Source organism: Rhopalosiphum padi, chromosome 4 (genome assembly GCF_020882245.1).
Source record: "Rhopalosiphum padi isolate XX-2018 chromosome 4, ASM2088224v1, whole genome shotgun sequence".
NCBI classification, from domain to species: Eukaryota; Metazoa; Arthropoda; class Insecta; order Hemiptera; family Aphididae; genus Rhopalosiphum; species Rhopalosiphum padi.
The window spans coordinates 769,109-784,315 of NC_083600.1; the positions used below are offsets into that span (position 1 = coordinate 769,109).

The 15,207-nt window shown below is 25.2% G+C and overlaps 1 protein-coding gene across 6 annotated transcripts in view; it reads right to left on the reverse strand.

The window, feature by feature from the left end:
• Positions 1–184: 184 nt before the first annotated feature.
• LOC132929617 (insulin-like receptor) overlaps positions 185–15,207 on the reverse strand; it is a 36,340-nt gene continuing 21,317 nt past the window's right edge. For 3 of the 6 annotated variants that reach the window (XM_060995097.1, XM_060995093.1, XM_060995096.1), the window contains exons 2-23: positions 10,506–10,885; positions 10,016–10,437; positions 9,392–9,506; positions 9,153–9,319; positions 8,897–9,092; positions 8,711–8,824; positions 8,282–8,429; positions 7,981–8,207; positions 7,726–7,906; positions 7,350–7,522; positions 7,118–7,288; positions 6,833–7,022; positions 5,247–5,374; positions 4,949–5,146; positions 4,158–4,312; positions 3,926–4,087; positions 3,695–3,863; positions 3,415–3,616; positions 3,141–3,306; positions 2,902–3,076; positions 2,706–2,842; positions 185–2,643 (exon numbers count right to left, since the gene is read on the reverse strand). In XM_060995097.1, the coding sequence (XP_060851080.1) occupies positions 2,122–2,643; positions 2,706–2,842; positions 2,902–3,076; positions 3,141–3,306; positions 3,415–3,616; positions 3,695–3,863; positions 3,926–4,087; positions 4,158–4,312; positions 4,949–5,146; positions 5,247–5,374; positions 6,833–7,022; positions 7,118–7,288; positions 7,350–7,522; positions 7,726–7,906; positions 7,981–8,207; positions 8,282–8,429; positions 8,711–8,824; positions 8,897–9,092; positions 9,153–9,319; positions 9,392–9,506; positions 10,016–10,437; positions 10,506–10,857 (4,470 nt within the window). In that variant the 5' untranslated portion in view covers positions 10,858–10,885 and the 3' untranslated portion in view covers positions 185–2,121. Of the gene's footprint in view, positions 2,644–2,705; positions 2,843–2,901; positions 3,077–3,140; positions 3,307–3,414; positions 3,617–3,694; positions 3,864–3,925; positions 4,088–4,157; positions 4,313–4,948; positions 5,147–5,246; positions 5,375–6,832; positions 7,023–7,117; positions 7,289–7,349; positions 7,523–7,725; positions 7,907–7,980; positions 8,208–8,281; positions 8,430–8,710; positions 8,825–8,896; positions 9,093–9,152; positions 9,320–9,391; positions 9,507–10,015; positions 10,438–10,505; positions 10,886–14,738; positions 14,943–15,207 lie in introns of those variants that run through there. The other 3 variants (XR_009662125.1, XM_060995095.1, XM_060995098.1) reach the window with 3 other exon arrangements.

Consider the following 15,207-nt stretch of genomic DNA (forward strand, 5'->3'; position numbering starts at 1 on the left):
TGTGATAAATATATATATACATATATATACATATAATATGAATTATGACTATTGCATATTAATCGCACAAAAATATAAGGAATAATTTTTTAATTTTTATCAAATACTACAAAATACAAATCATTTGTTACTAGGAATGAAAAATATTTGAAAGGATATAGACAATAAAAAGTACATACTAATATACTAGGTACAAAAACATGATATAATACACCAAAAAATATAGATTAGAATAATAAAATTATACTATGAATAGGTTATCAACATCAAAATTAATTGTGACAAGATTTTGTTTTGTGTTAAAATTTTAGCAACGGTTTTTTGATCAACAAAAATTAAAACCAAAACATGATTTCATACAATGAAAAAGTTTATCGCATTTAATAAAATATATCACAAATTCAAGAATCAGGTGTTCCATTCCAGATACGTTAGGTAAATGACACCAGACTCCAGATAAATAACACACGTTAAAAAACACATATCCATTAAAAATAATTTCTTAAACTGAATAGTGGTTTCATAAAAATCTGAAAAATAATATTGAACAAAACAAAATTATACCTATTTACATAGATAAGGTATTTTCAGAATTGTTTTTAATATACATTTTTTTCTTTAAATTAATACTTACAAGAACATTACAATTATCTTGAATCATGTATTTGTTTAGAATCTACAAATTGTAATTAGGAACAATTATAATTATACATTTATTACTGAACTTATGACAAAACATTTAGTCAAGACTCATGATTGCTACTTGTCACATATATATAATATACATATTATATAACACATATAAGTATAAATATATAGTTACAAAAAAAATGTTAGTTTACACAATTTATCAAATTAAAACATATTATTTACACCACTTTTATGAAATAATAAAATAAAAGTATAAAAACACTTTTAACTAAAATTAATGAATACATATAACCATTATCTATGTGTTTGTTTTCTCCTTTTTCTTTCTTTTGCATATTGGAACTGAACCAGAATCATGTCTTATAATGATATATATATATATATATATATATCATTTATATATACATATATTATGTTATATATGTTTAAACTTAAATCTAAGCTTCAGGTAACAAAGGTTCAACTTTAAATATTTGTGTACTATGGAAACTACATAAGTAGTTTTATTTATAAAAGACAGTCTTATAGGAATATGATTTATAAAATAATAATAATAATAAAAATAATAATAATAAAAAACTATAGACTATTTAATTGCACACCTGTGGAAAGAAAAGAAAAAAAGGAACTAAACCTATATTGAAAAAATACACTGGCTTTGGCATTGAGCAAGTTCAATCTGATTTTACCCATGTGACGGGTAATTCACAGGAAGTTAAAAAAAAATGTTCAATTAATATTGCAAAGATGGGTAAAATATTATATATATTTTTTATATATTAAAAATAATAATAACTATTTTATATCTAAAATATAAAAAATTGTGTACATAAACACAAGCAAATTATTGATTTTTTTTAAGATTTTTAACAAAAGTATGAAAACGATTATTTATAGTTAAATATTTTTGGGAAATGTACTATAAAATAAAAGTGTTAATATTATACTTGAACAACTTGTCATGGTTTAATTCAAAAATAAAAAATAAAACTATTGTTTTTTTTAATCAATTTTTTGTCTAATAATATAACTAGTAAATTTAATTTGTTTGAAGTTTTTTTTCACACAATTAAAAAATTAAAAATGTATTCATTATTTATAACTACCATAAAGGTCAATAATTATTTAAGTTAATACTAAAACAAAATATGGTTTAAAAAATAAAAATAATGAACTGTTTAGTGTATACTTAAAGAAAATCACACACATTTTAATATTATTGGTAAAACATATTTAAATGTGTATATGTATGTATATATTATATACAAAATATTAATTATGTGATTTATCTATAAAATAAATTTCTATACACATAACATAGACCCATCTCTGCATATTTGACACAACAATTAGGAACTATATAAATATAAAAACAAAATATACCATATAAAAGAGAAAAAAAGTTTGATCTAAAAAATTACTTCTATTAAAAAAAAAAATATATATATAATAATAATAATAAAATTACGGTCAGCATATAGTGGTATTTATACCATTACCATTATGTATGGACATATATCCATTGGGTGGCCTTTTACATACAAAGTTTTCGATATGTAACCGTTGCAACTCATTATCTGAATCTTCTTCATCATCATCATCTTCTTCCAGATCTGCTTTTGGTGCTAACCGTTCACCAGGCAATGACCCGCCCCAATAATGTGCTTGATTTTCTAATGCTGTTGTAATCTGGTCTCGTTCAATTTGCTTGCGCTCTCTTTCCAAAGACTCTGTTTCTGTGATACCATTTTCAGATAGATCAAGTCGTTGTGTTTCAGACTGTAATTCATTATGAAAAAAGGATGTTTGTGCAAAATCTGAACGAGCACATGGCAAAAACATTTTCACTATTTCTGCAAATGTAGGGCGTTCTGAAGCTTTAAAACGCCAACAAAGTTTCATACAATCATATATAATATCAGGACAGTTGTCTGGTTTTTCCATAATACCACCACTACTAACATAAGTTATGACATTCTTGTCCATCTCACCCTAAAACATTATCAAACCATTAATAATTGTAAAATAAGAAAATTATACTTTAGTATATTTACTCTATATGGTTGAGCTGCTAATGTCACCATTTCCCATAACACTATGCCATAACTCCAGACATCAGAAAAACAAGTGAAAAGACCAGACTGGAGACTTTCTGGAGCCATCCAACGAATTGGCATCATACCTTCAGAATCTGAAATTCAATTAACATTAAAATATATAGAAAATTAACCAATTAGAATAAAAATTTACCTTTTCTGTAATAATCTGTCTGATAAATATCTCTTGTAAGACCAAAGTCCCCAATTTTAACTATGTTGTTATCACTAACCATACAATTTCGAGCTGCTAAATCTCTATGGACATATTTTTTAAATGATAGGTAAGACATTCCATCAGCAATTTCAATAGCCATACGTAAATTATCCTATGAAAAAAAATATATACATTATTTATAGACAATTTACAATACATTTTAAAAGATTATATACCCTTAATGTTGGAGGTTTAAGAGAAGGATCTGTTGCCATATCTGGACGATGTTTAAGCAAATATGACTTGAGATCACCTTGAGGCATAAGTTCCATTAGAACAAATGCTGGTTGACCTTGTGATACAACACCATATAGGCGTACAACGTGAGCTGAACAAAATTCTCTGTAAACAAATATATTGCAATAATAATAGATTAAAAAATATAATGTATAATATTACTTTATCTTGCACAAATAATTTTAAAATATTTTAGTTTATGTTCAAACTTACTTCATAACATTAGCTTCTGAAAGAAAATCATGTCGAACCATCATATTGTTATTTTCAGTAACAGTCTTGATTGCACATGGTACAATTTCATTTTCTTTTTTTTTCCAATTACCACGGTACACCATTCCAAAAGAACCTCGACCTAATGGCTCTAAAACTTCCACATCATCACGGGGAATTTCCCATTCATCAGTTTGATATTCTACAAAACAAATATCAGTAATTAAAATTATAGTAAGCATGTAATATTAAATAATTCATTATTAATAATTAAACTCACCACAACTAACGTAATCCGGATTACATGTGACAAATAATCTTGTTGAAGCTAATTTATTTTTATAATAACGATGTAAAACAAAGAATATCAACATAATCACAGCACCAATCATTCCAGTAACCATGAATATAATAAACATCAATTGAGGAGTAGTAATTGAAAGCGCCTCCTTAAAAATTAAAAGAAATTATATATAACCATAGATTATAAAGAATTCAAATAAACACTTACGGGAATTAAAAAATAGCTATATTGTGTAAATTCCCCATAATCAGCTAATGACCTTGCACGTAATCGAAAGCTATAATTTCCAGGTGCTACATTTGATAAAGTATGCGAGAAGTCAGATTGCTGATACTGCTGTCTGGTTATACAAACAACAGGTGAATTAAGCTATTTAAATACCAAAAATAAATTAATACATTTATACTTTGATTTAAAGTTAATAAATTTTAATTATTACTACATGATCTCCGACTTTTTTGTATTCTAACTGATAGCTAACAATAGGTCCATTTGAAACATCAGGTTCTTTCCAGAATATCTTTATTGAACCAGGGCTGGTAGTATTTGTATTAACAGCTTTAACAGTTGAGGGATCAATTCTATCAGCAGACTCTAAAATTTAAAAAAAACAATTTAAATTAGTTTTGTAATGAGAAAATTAAGTAAAACATGTATATCGTGATTATACGTATACGTGTGTATACGTTTTTATATTTTTATAGGTACATTATTACTTTACCGGATAGTAACGTTTTGATAATTTTTTATATGCTAATAATGATAGAGGAGTTAGAATTATTTTCAAAGTTATGGCCAATTGAAGTGTTGCTGTTTTTGTGTTACTGCTTAAAATTAAGTAATCTCACTTGTAAAAAGTTCAAACATTGCATAGTTCAATAAAAACTTGATTTATTTTGTAGTTTGATTTATCAAATTAATTTTTTAAGTTAAAGTTGGTTGCTCTGAAAGTTTAAATTCTAAAACATCTATCAGTTTGCTATGCAAAACTGCATTAGATAGGTCACGGATAAAAAACCAGTTTTTATGAATTTGAAACAGTTTCTATTTCTATAGATATTTTATAAAATTTAAATAAGTCCTAAAACATAATTTAGTTTCTAGCCCTGACTAATTTAAATAATTTGAATTGCCCGACAAAGATTTTTAAGAATCAATACAACAAAAAATAACAGTTAATAAGTTTCAATACAAAGATATGAAATAAAATCTAAAACATAATTAGTTTACCTTTTTTGCTTGTTTGAGCTGTGGTCATTGCTTTTTGAATGCTACAATTACTAATGTTTTGATTTGACTCTTTGTTTTCATTTTTGAGCCATTCTCTACACACATATAATTCAATATTATAACTAGTAAAATGAGTTAAATTTTCATGCAATGTATAAGTCAACTGATTACTAGGAACTACTATTTTCTTATTTTCATCTAAAAAAAAAAAAAATTGAATATTAATTGACATAAAATAAATTAAAATATTAATGCACCTCAATAATCAATAAATCCTAATAAAATATAAATTACATACTTTCCAAATTTTTATCTGCTTCAGATATATACATTCTTGAAATGGTACTATTTGGAAATTCTATTGGTTCAAAATTGGATAAATCACGTTTTTTCTTCGGTAAAGTATCACTTTTAGGAGGATTATTACTTGAAAAAATAAATAATTAAAGCATTAAATTACATTCAAATGAAAATTAGGGAGGAAAATAGGTAACCACTCCACTTTGCAGTAGAATTTGAGTTTACCTCGTGTCATTAAGTAAATCAATTTAATGGAGATTTTAAACTTGAATTCAATAATAATTAATAACATACAAAAAAAAAATACTGATTAGCCTATATTACTAAATATAAATTATCATACATTTCTATTGATATTAATTATTACAAAAGTATATTTTTTAATAGTAATACACGGGTTGGTTGAGTTAATTTTATTTTAGTTTTTTTATGAGCAATAAATACAAAATAATTTAAAACTAACCTAAATATTTTGAAAATTGCATTACAAGATAACGTCATATTACAATATAATAATGTGCATAAACATTTGAAGTTCCACAAAATAAAACAAAATAACTAAAATTGTAAATCTTTGTTTAAATATTAATTTCATAAAAATTTGAAATTTAAATATTTAAAGAAAAAATTGTGTTTTATATATTTATTAGATGTTTGGTTTTTATTAAAAGCTTCGTAATAGGAACATTTTATTAAATTTTCAAGCTTTATCAATAATAATTGAATATTTAATGCAATGCACTAACCACAAAATAATTTTTAAAAAATTTTAACTTTAACATTTTAACACTCAACGCCGCTCATGATTTTGTAAGTTATACCGCGACGCGATGATTGGATAACGCGAATCTAAAAATAACAAAAACTCAAACCAATTATAGATTTAAATTTAGAGTTTATTGTCTACAGCCGGTGTACATTTCAGAGTTTATTAAAATAAAATCAATAACATTATGGCGGATACAAACGTACATGTTACTGACGCATAAACGCGTCACTGACCCAATGGAATAAACTCCGTTGAAGCGTATGCGCATCATCGGCGTTGAAAGTGTTAATAAGAAATTATAGTTTTATACTAACTTTTTTTTTAATTCCAATTATTATTATTTTTAAGGAACCTTAAATTAAATTTTCAAGCTTTTAACCTAGTGACAGTTTTTAATAACATTTGTAGAAAAAAAATTTCAAATTTCAAATGCCTTTAAATAGCTCATAAAAAAAAACATTGTATAGAAAATGCTAATATAAACATTTGATGAACATTTCAAGTATCAAAGGTTATTTTATTTAAATAATAACAAAATAGAAAATTTAATTTTGTTGAAATCTAGTTTTACATAAAAATTCACATTTTTCTCGTATTAATTTCCATAGTGAAAACTACTTGAAATTTTATACCTTTCAAAAATAATAATATCAACTAGATTTTTTTTTCTGCCAGTAAAAGTATTTAACTTAAAAATTTAAGTACTTTTACTGTCTAAAAGATAATAATAGACAAAAAATAAAATAAAACGGTTTAAAAAAATTCATCTAAAGTGGCGTAAGCTAATTTGCTAATATAAAGTTAGTTTTACATACGTCTTAACATATAAAATGTTCTGCAAGTTATTTTCAAATTCTATCATTATTTGGATTTGTTGTTCATCTTTAAGTTTAGATTGTTTTTTTTCTGGTTGATCAGTACAATTACAATTTTCTTTTTGATCATTATTAACCATTTCAGGTCTAGCACCAGGATAACTATCAGCAAATTCATTCACATTTGGGCCTAATTATCAAGTTATAAAAATATAAACGTTATTAATAAAACATAATTTTAAATTCAGAAAATTTAAATATTTATATATTTATTTAAATACATACTATTTTGACAATAATCCCTTTTCAGTAACGAATCCCCAGATATGTTAATTGATGTATATTTAATAATGTAATGTTTAAGTAAACCATTTGGTTCAGCAGGAGGCATCCATTCAATGCTTATACTATCAGCAGTTACAGATTTAACACGAAGATTTTGTGGAGGACTTGGAGCTGTAAAATGTAAATTTTATTGATTAATTTTTATCAAAATAAATTATATAAAAAAACCTACTTCCTGGCATTGTGCGAAAGTAATTTATATCACTTTGTGCACCATTGGATTCTGAAGCCATTGTATATGTCTTTACATAATATGCATATTGTGTATAAGGTTTCAGTCCTGTTATAAGAGCAACTAAATCATCAGTAGTTATTTCTGTTGATTCCACATCATCAGTTTTCCACCTAAATATTAAATTAATTGAGGATTTAAATTTTATATTTATTTCAAATATGAAAATTTAAAATTTGTACAAAATATACAATGCATGCAAAAAGTAAATTTAATGAAAGAAAGAATTAGGAGGCGTTAGTCACTCTGTGGCGATATCCAAGTATTTTAAACAATTTAGCTTCTATTTATATTCTATTTAATGTTTCATATTTACCCATCTCCACCACAAGCATCTCGACCATCATACAAAGAAACATTTTTATATGGTGCTTCTAAATAATAAACTACATATCCTAACAACGTACGAGTATCATAATGTTCAAAAGGTCGCCATTTCAATAGAACTGAATTTGAAAGTACAACTTCTGTTGATACATTCAGTTTTTTAACTGTACCTGGAAATAAAAATTTAATTTTAAAGAGAAGTATTTATAATAAATTTTAAAAATGTATAAAATTTAATTTTTACAAGCCATTTTATCTCCATTTGAATTTGGTGCTACTTCCAAATCATCTACATTTTTAAATCTGTCACCTAAATTAGCTTGTAATTGCTTTATTCTATATATACAAAGCTTTGGATTAAAGTGGAAAAATATTTGTCCACGTTCAATTCGTAATTCACCATCAGGTTTTCGAGTACTCCAATCCCACAATTCAACTAAATTTTGATTGTCCAAAACAACTAATGCATACCTTAGATTTGAAAAAAAATATACAGGTTTGATTTAAAACTTAAAAATATATAGTCAATTTTATTAAATATTTACTTTGAACTTTCCAATATTTCTCCTCTAATGACATGTAATTTTCTTAAAAAAGTTAATGATACTAATGGAAATGATCTAACCACTTTTAAGTAACCAGTAATTTCTTCAATCATACTTAAGCTTTCTTCTAATTCTTTTACAATGTTCACTAAAATATTCATACATATAATTAAATAATTAATAATTACTTAAGGAATATAGTTTACATTAACTTATTTAAATGTTTTAGATAATCAGTATAGTAAATTAAAATATTATTTATTTATTTGTATGATTATTATGATTTATAATTAAATTTCACATTTTGAAAAGGAATTTGTTTCAAAATTAAAATTTAGAAAAATAATAGTAAGTATTTCTATACATAACACTTGAAATTTTAAGAAGTTAAGTTAAGGAGTTTATCTAATATCATTAATTTATACTTACTACCACCACGTATTTGTATTTCTAATGATCCGTTTATAATAACACATCCTTTTAGTTTTTGGGCAGACTGGATACTTTCTACATTAGCTGCAATGCAAACTTTACGACATGGTCCTATAATAATACCAATCATTAAGTATTAGTCAATTAATCAATGATTTAAATTCATAATGAATCAAACTTTACCAGAACATTTTTGACATTTAAATACTTTTCCATAAATGTTTTCAGTAGGAACTTCCTCAAATCCAGGAGGACATTCCATTACACAAGATTTATTATTAAAAGGTTTCCATGATTGTAAATGTAACCCATTTTGTAAATCTCTTGAACGTGGCATACGATAACAATCACGTTCCACAATACAACGCCGATTTTGATACTATAAAATAAAAAATATGAATTAAAAATGATTTTTTTGGTTAGAATTAACATTACTTACTGTTAATGTGTCAACTGGACATTCCTTCACACAATCCCGTTCATCTGCTAAATATTTACATGCAAAACAATCATCATGTTTAGGACCAGTACAACCTCCTAGACATTGTTCATGGCAACACGTGCCATCTTCAGTACAACTAAGATTACCACATTCCGGTGGACAAACTAAAAAAACAATTATAATTATTATCTACAAAAATAATAAAAAATTATACTTTTATTATAATAAAACTTTACTTTTTTGACAATGCTCAGTATTCCAACATAAAGGTTCATTAGTATAATTAGAAACAGAACAACTTATGTCATTTGTCCATGGACATACAGGACATGCATTAACAGGACGATTATCCTAGAAATATTTAAAATGTTTAGTATTGCATTTTTATAAGGTGTTTAATCAGTGGCGCTGAACTACTTTATTTTTAAGTATGGCTAAAAACAATCATTTATACTCATCAACCCTATTAAACCTAAGTCATGGAAACCAAAGCTAGCATTTCCCACCAGTTTCTTTAACTAAAAACTATTATTTTTACAAATTATATTATTTATTGCATAATATTTACATTTTAGTATTATTTAATATTGTAATACATACCAAATTAATACATAAATAGATACTATACGTTTTAATTAGCATAGAAATAATTTAAATAATTATCTAAAAACCAAATTTTATATATTATACTGCTTTTTCTTACATTTATATAATTTAAAAATATTTTATACTTATAAATTATACTTTATTTAAATTATTACAAGTTTTAGGATTATCTAGCATAGGCTGGGGGAATACTTATATTTAAGATATAGGTTCAGCGCCACTCAGTTAGGTATTTTTATAATTTATAAACTTACATATATATCATGTGATTCTTTTCCAGACGGTGCAATTCTTATCCAGTCAATAGTTTGTGTAAAACAAAGCATTGGGTTTTTAGTAATGTAAACAGCTCCTCTAACAACATCCCTTAAGTTGTACAAACCCAACTCTTGCAAATGAACCATTTCATAAATTGCAATAGCATACGACATAAATAAGTCTTGTCCTCGGATTACAGATAGATTAGGGAAGAGTTTAGCAAGTGATTTTAAACCATTTACGCGATATAATAATAAATAACCAGTAATTTCTCGTAACTCGGGGAATGATAAAGATTCATAACTTGTTTCATTTGCATTATCGATTAAAACTATTTGAAGGAACCCTTCAATAACTCTACAACCACGGAGAGCATTCAGATTTTCAGCTTTATTTCTAATATCTTTACTTGGACATACTAAAAAAATATATATATATATATATTAATAAATATTTATAATTTAAAGTAATAATTACAAAACTTACTTCTTCCAGCTGAGAAGTGTACTCCACTATTATTTGTAGGTTGAGTAGCTATTGGAGGTAAACTTGTAATTTGTGTCTGGTGTTCAGCAGATGTTTGACTAACACTAAGTATAGCAACGCACCATAGGGCTATACATAGAAAGTCAGACTTCCATACAGATTTTGATGCTATCAACCATGGTTTTCGATAATGATTTGGATTAATTTTGGAAAATTTGGTTGGTGTTGAAGGTCTTAAAATATTGTAATGTTCATAGTAAATATTGCAAGAAAAATTCCCACATAATCGACATCCGCCCAAGCCAGGGCAGCTGTCACGTAAACAGCGTATTTTGTCACACTCTTCACACATTATAACAAAATGTTTTTACATAGTTAATCTGAAAAATATTGCATAAAAAAAATTAAAAATAAACTATATACATGATAGGTAGGTAACATAATTTTTGTTTTTGACTAAATGGAACAAGCTTGATAGGTAGGTACTATGTAAAAAAAAAAAATAATAATATGTTAATGGTTAAAATATTCTCAGTGGAATGTGATAAGATAAAAAAACAAGTTTCTGTAATAAATAAACAGGATATTTTATATTTTATCATTTTTATTGGTAATGAACTCAGAATAATAATAAATACCATTATTAATGTTGCTACTTGCTTTTAGTATTCTATGATAATTTTTTTTGTTACCTACTCATTTAATTAAACACACTAAATACAGATATAAATATATATATATATATTTAAGGTAATTGTTTTTTAAATAGTAATATGTACTAGGTTTGAATAGTGATAACTGATATTTATTCATGTTTGAATGATTTTATTTTTCAGATTATTTAATTTATAAGTATAATCTCAATAATAATAAAGAACATAGAAACATTTAATTTCTAATATTTGATGATATTAGATAGATACCTACTATTATTTTCATTATTGGCTTATTGCTTTTTTTAAATATTCCATATAAATTATAATGTAATCTGCTTAACATCTAATCTAAATTTTAAATTCTATTATTAATTTAATTTCAACTAATAATTTAATGATTTACTTATTTACTTTTTATAAAACAAATATTTTGGTACTAAATTTGAAACTAAAAAATATATAACATGTAATAAATATGTGATGAACTAATGAATCATTACTTAGAACATAAGTCAAAACGATATTTAGTAGGTACCTCTGGCTATTAGTCATAAATATATAAATAAAAAAAAAGATGAGTGTCAGTTTCTTCAAGTTGGTGTTTTTAAGATAGGTACTAGACAAAAGTAATTATACACTTATCAAAAATGCAATGATAATATTCCAAAGTCAACTAGTGACAATAATTATAAATAAATAATCAACAAATTATATTAATGTACCTATTGTGTCTATTATAATCACATATATTTTAACTTAATATAATTAAATTAAATACAATGATTCATCTGTCAATATAAAATTAGAACTATTTACATGGCCTGCCATGACATACTAATAAATTTAAACAGTAGCAACGAATCTTTGCCACACATACACTTACGTGTTTAAATAAACCTATCCAACATAAAAACCTACAGTACTCTACCCCACAATTCCACAGGCTAATGACCTGAGTTGTCAAAGCCTTAACCCCCCCCCCCCCCCAAAAAAAAAAAAAAAAAATTTTAGTCATAAATTATGTATTCTAGTATTTTAGGCTTAAATATTTTAAAATGGAAATTATTTAACTTTAATAAAAGTAATTATAAATTGTGCAATTAAAAATTTAATTAAACATATTTGCTGAAAAAGTGTGTCTATTTACTTTGGATTTATGCTGGTTATTACCAATTATAGTAGTAGTTCTCATACTGCAAGACGTACGTTTTAAAGGAGGTGTGAGGCAAATATTGATATTGTATACAACATAATTAAATAGTAAACATTAATAAAAATGCTGTTTCATTTATGCAAGAGTGACGTCATGATAAAATTTTTTTGTTTTTGGAGGATACGTGTTTTTGGAAACCGCTGAATTATAGGCTATAGGTAAATGTTTAAGATAAAACCTATGTAATTAATATTGATAAATACATATTTTAGACAAATATAAAGTATCTATCAAGATACTAACCCCGATGAACACTAAGAGTTACTGTTTAAAATTTAAAAAAAATAATAAAGGTAGAAATAAAATATTATATAGACACTCACATCATAAAGGTTCAGAAATAATTACTATTATATTGTATGAACAAGATATAAGCTGATATTTCTATTTTATTTTTTAGAGCTGACATATCATAATTGTATACCTAAAAAAACCTTTAAAAAGATTATATACTTAGGTAATATAGACTTCCACATTACTAAGTGCTATTATAGTATAAAAACCTCATAGTTTGATTTCAATCCCTTACTCAGAATTTGTTAAAATAATTGATGGCTTAATTATAGGATTCTATCTCAATTTGTCACTTAATACAGAACTATTTCCCAAACCAATCCAACTATTACTATTGTTTAATAACCTTAATCTCCCAATAAAATACATAACTTCCTTCCCTTATGTCTGATTTAACTATGCCTTTCTTCTCACTAATACCTGTGAAATTGCATTGAATGACTATCCCTTTACACACTCTGTAAATTCATCATAAATTGTCAAATTCCACCATCTTCTCTCCAACTACCATACATTGTCGCAACAAAGTGTCACCTATTATCTCTTTTTAAATCTTCAAACACCTTTTTCAAAATTAGGTAATGAAAATTAGAAGGGAAGAATAGTGAACAAAACTTTTCTTTGGAATAGAATATCTATGTTCTAAACATAAAAATAATATTTCTCAAAATAATCTGAATGTTAATTATTTATTATTTATTGAGTTTTAATTTTTACATATTCGTAATATATGGAATATGTCAGAAAATATGTAGTTAAAAAAATTGTTGTATGATTGTATCAATCATCAGTGGTATATTTATGGGGAGGATTAAAAAGATATATTTCCTCCCTTGGCATCCCTTTTTTATTTGCTTATATTTATTAAGTTATAGTCATGTTTTTTATCAGTAGGCAATAAAATGCTGGGACATTTGGCATCGACAAATTTAGTCATATTTCCCCCTCAAATATATCCTATACACATTACTGGTTAATAATTAATAAAAAATTCTTGAATTGTGAACCTCCTAAATTAATACCTACGATATTACTAGGTAACATACATATTAATCGATAAAACATTTTGCTGCATTATTAAAATTAAATTTCTTATGTTGAAATGCATGTAAGTTAAGTTATTTAACAGTTAAATTATATTTTAGAGGTGTGTACTTTATTAAACCTGAGATTAAACTCTTTTAAACAATCCATAAACAAATACTTTAGTCTTACCTACATGTCAAAATAGTAAGATTACTGAATGAAAAAGTAAAATTAACCTAGCTGCACATAAAATTGAACAAATATAGGTAAATAAATAGTTTCCAATTATAAAGTACTTAGTTTACATTTTTTAATAACTGATAACATAGTATTTTTTGATAAACATTTTTATAAAAATATAGCCAATATAAATATTATATCTTATGTGTATTCTTATTAATTTAATCTAAAAACAAGAAGTGAATATTGTAATATACCTATTAAATGTTTTATTTTTTTTATCAAATTAATATCTATGCATTACAGACAATCATGAAATAATATATTTTTTATATACCTACCTATTTTTGTCAATGTTAAAAACACATAACAATCTTAAGACATTATAGCAGACTACACAAATAAGGAAAAATTGTTATTCACAAAATTAATATCTACTTATTTTATTTAATGTTTTAAATAGAATTAAAACCAAGCAAACATTGCAAACACTATAAAACTAATATTGAATACACAGGAAAATATGAAATGACTAATGAGAGATAACTCTAGAGATAATCAATTCAATAATAAACTGTACTTATTAATATGGCTTAATAGTGATAAACAAATTAAAATGTTCTTAAAATATGAATCTAGTTTTTCTATATATTGACTTACTGTCGGTAACTAAAAATATACAATAGGTGTTATGTATAAATACAAAAATGTTGATGATGAAATATATGATGTAGGTACACACCTATCTGAGCTGATTAAAAATTAGACAATTTATAACACCTATACCTAATTAATTAACAGAAAAGCACTGCAGTCCTCAGCAGGATCATATCGGCTATCGTCCAAATATTAACAATCACTTACGTGTACATTGGCCAAAAGGTATGTTCGGTGATATAGGTACTGCACGCTTATGCAAATTGAGTAAGTACCTACTTATACAAACAACGAAAACGATGTTGGATAATTAATAATTTGTAAATAAAAACAATCTGTATGTAAAAAACGATCGAAAAATAGTTTTCACACCCGATTCATAATTATTAAAACACTTGCGAGAGCAATGGTTAATAGTAATAGTAGTTGGTTGTGAGTAGTAGTAGTAACTAGTAGTAAATATATAATAAATTTCTTATCAGTGCTGATAATTTTGCACTGACTTCTTATCACGACGAACCACCGTTCACGGAGAAAAAAAATATTTCCGATAGAACCTATTTCATTTTTTCGACCCAACAACGCCACAATTTGTTTTGTTTAAATGCAATTTTCTTCCTATTATACTCCTAAATAGAATTATAATATTAGTTAATCTCAACAACCGTAACACCTA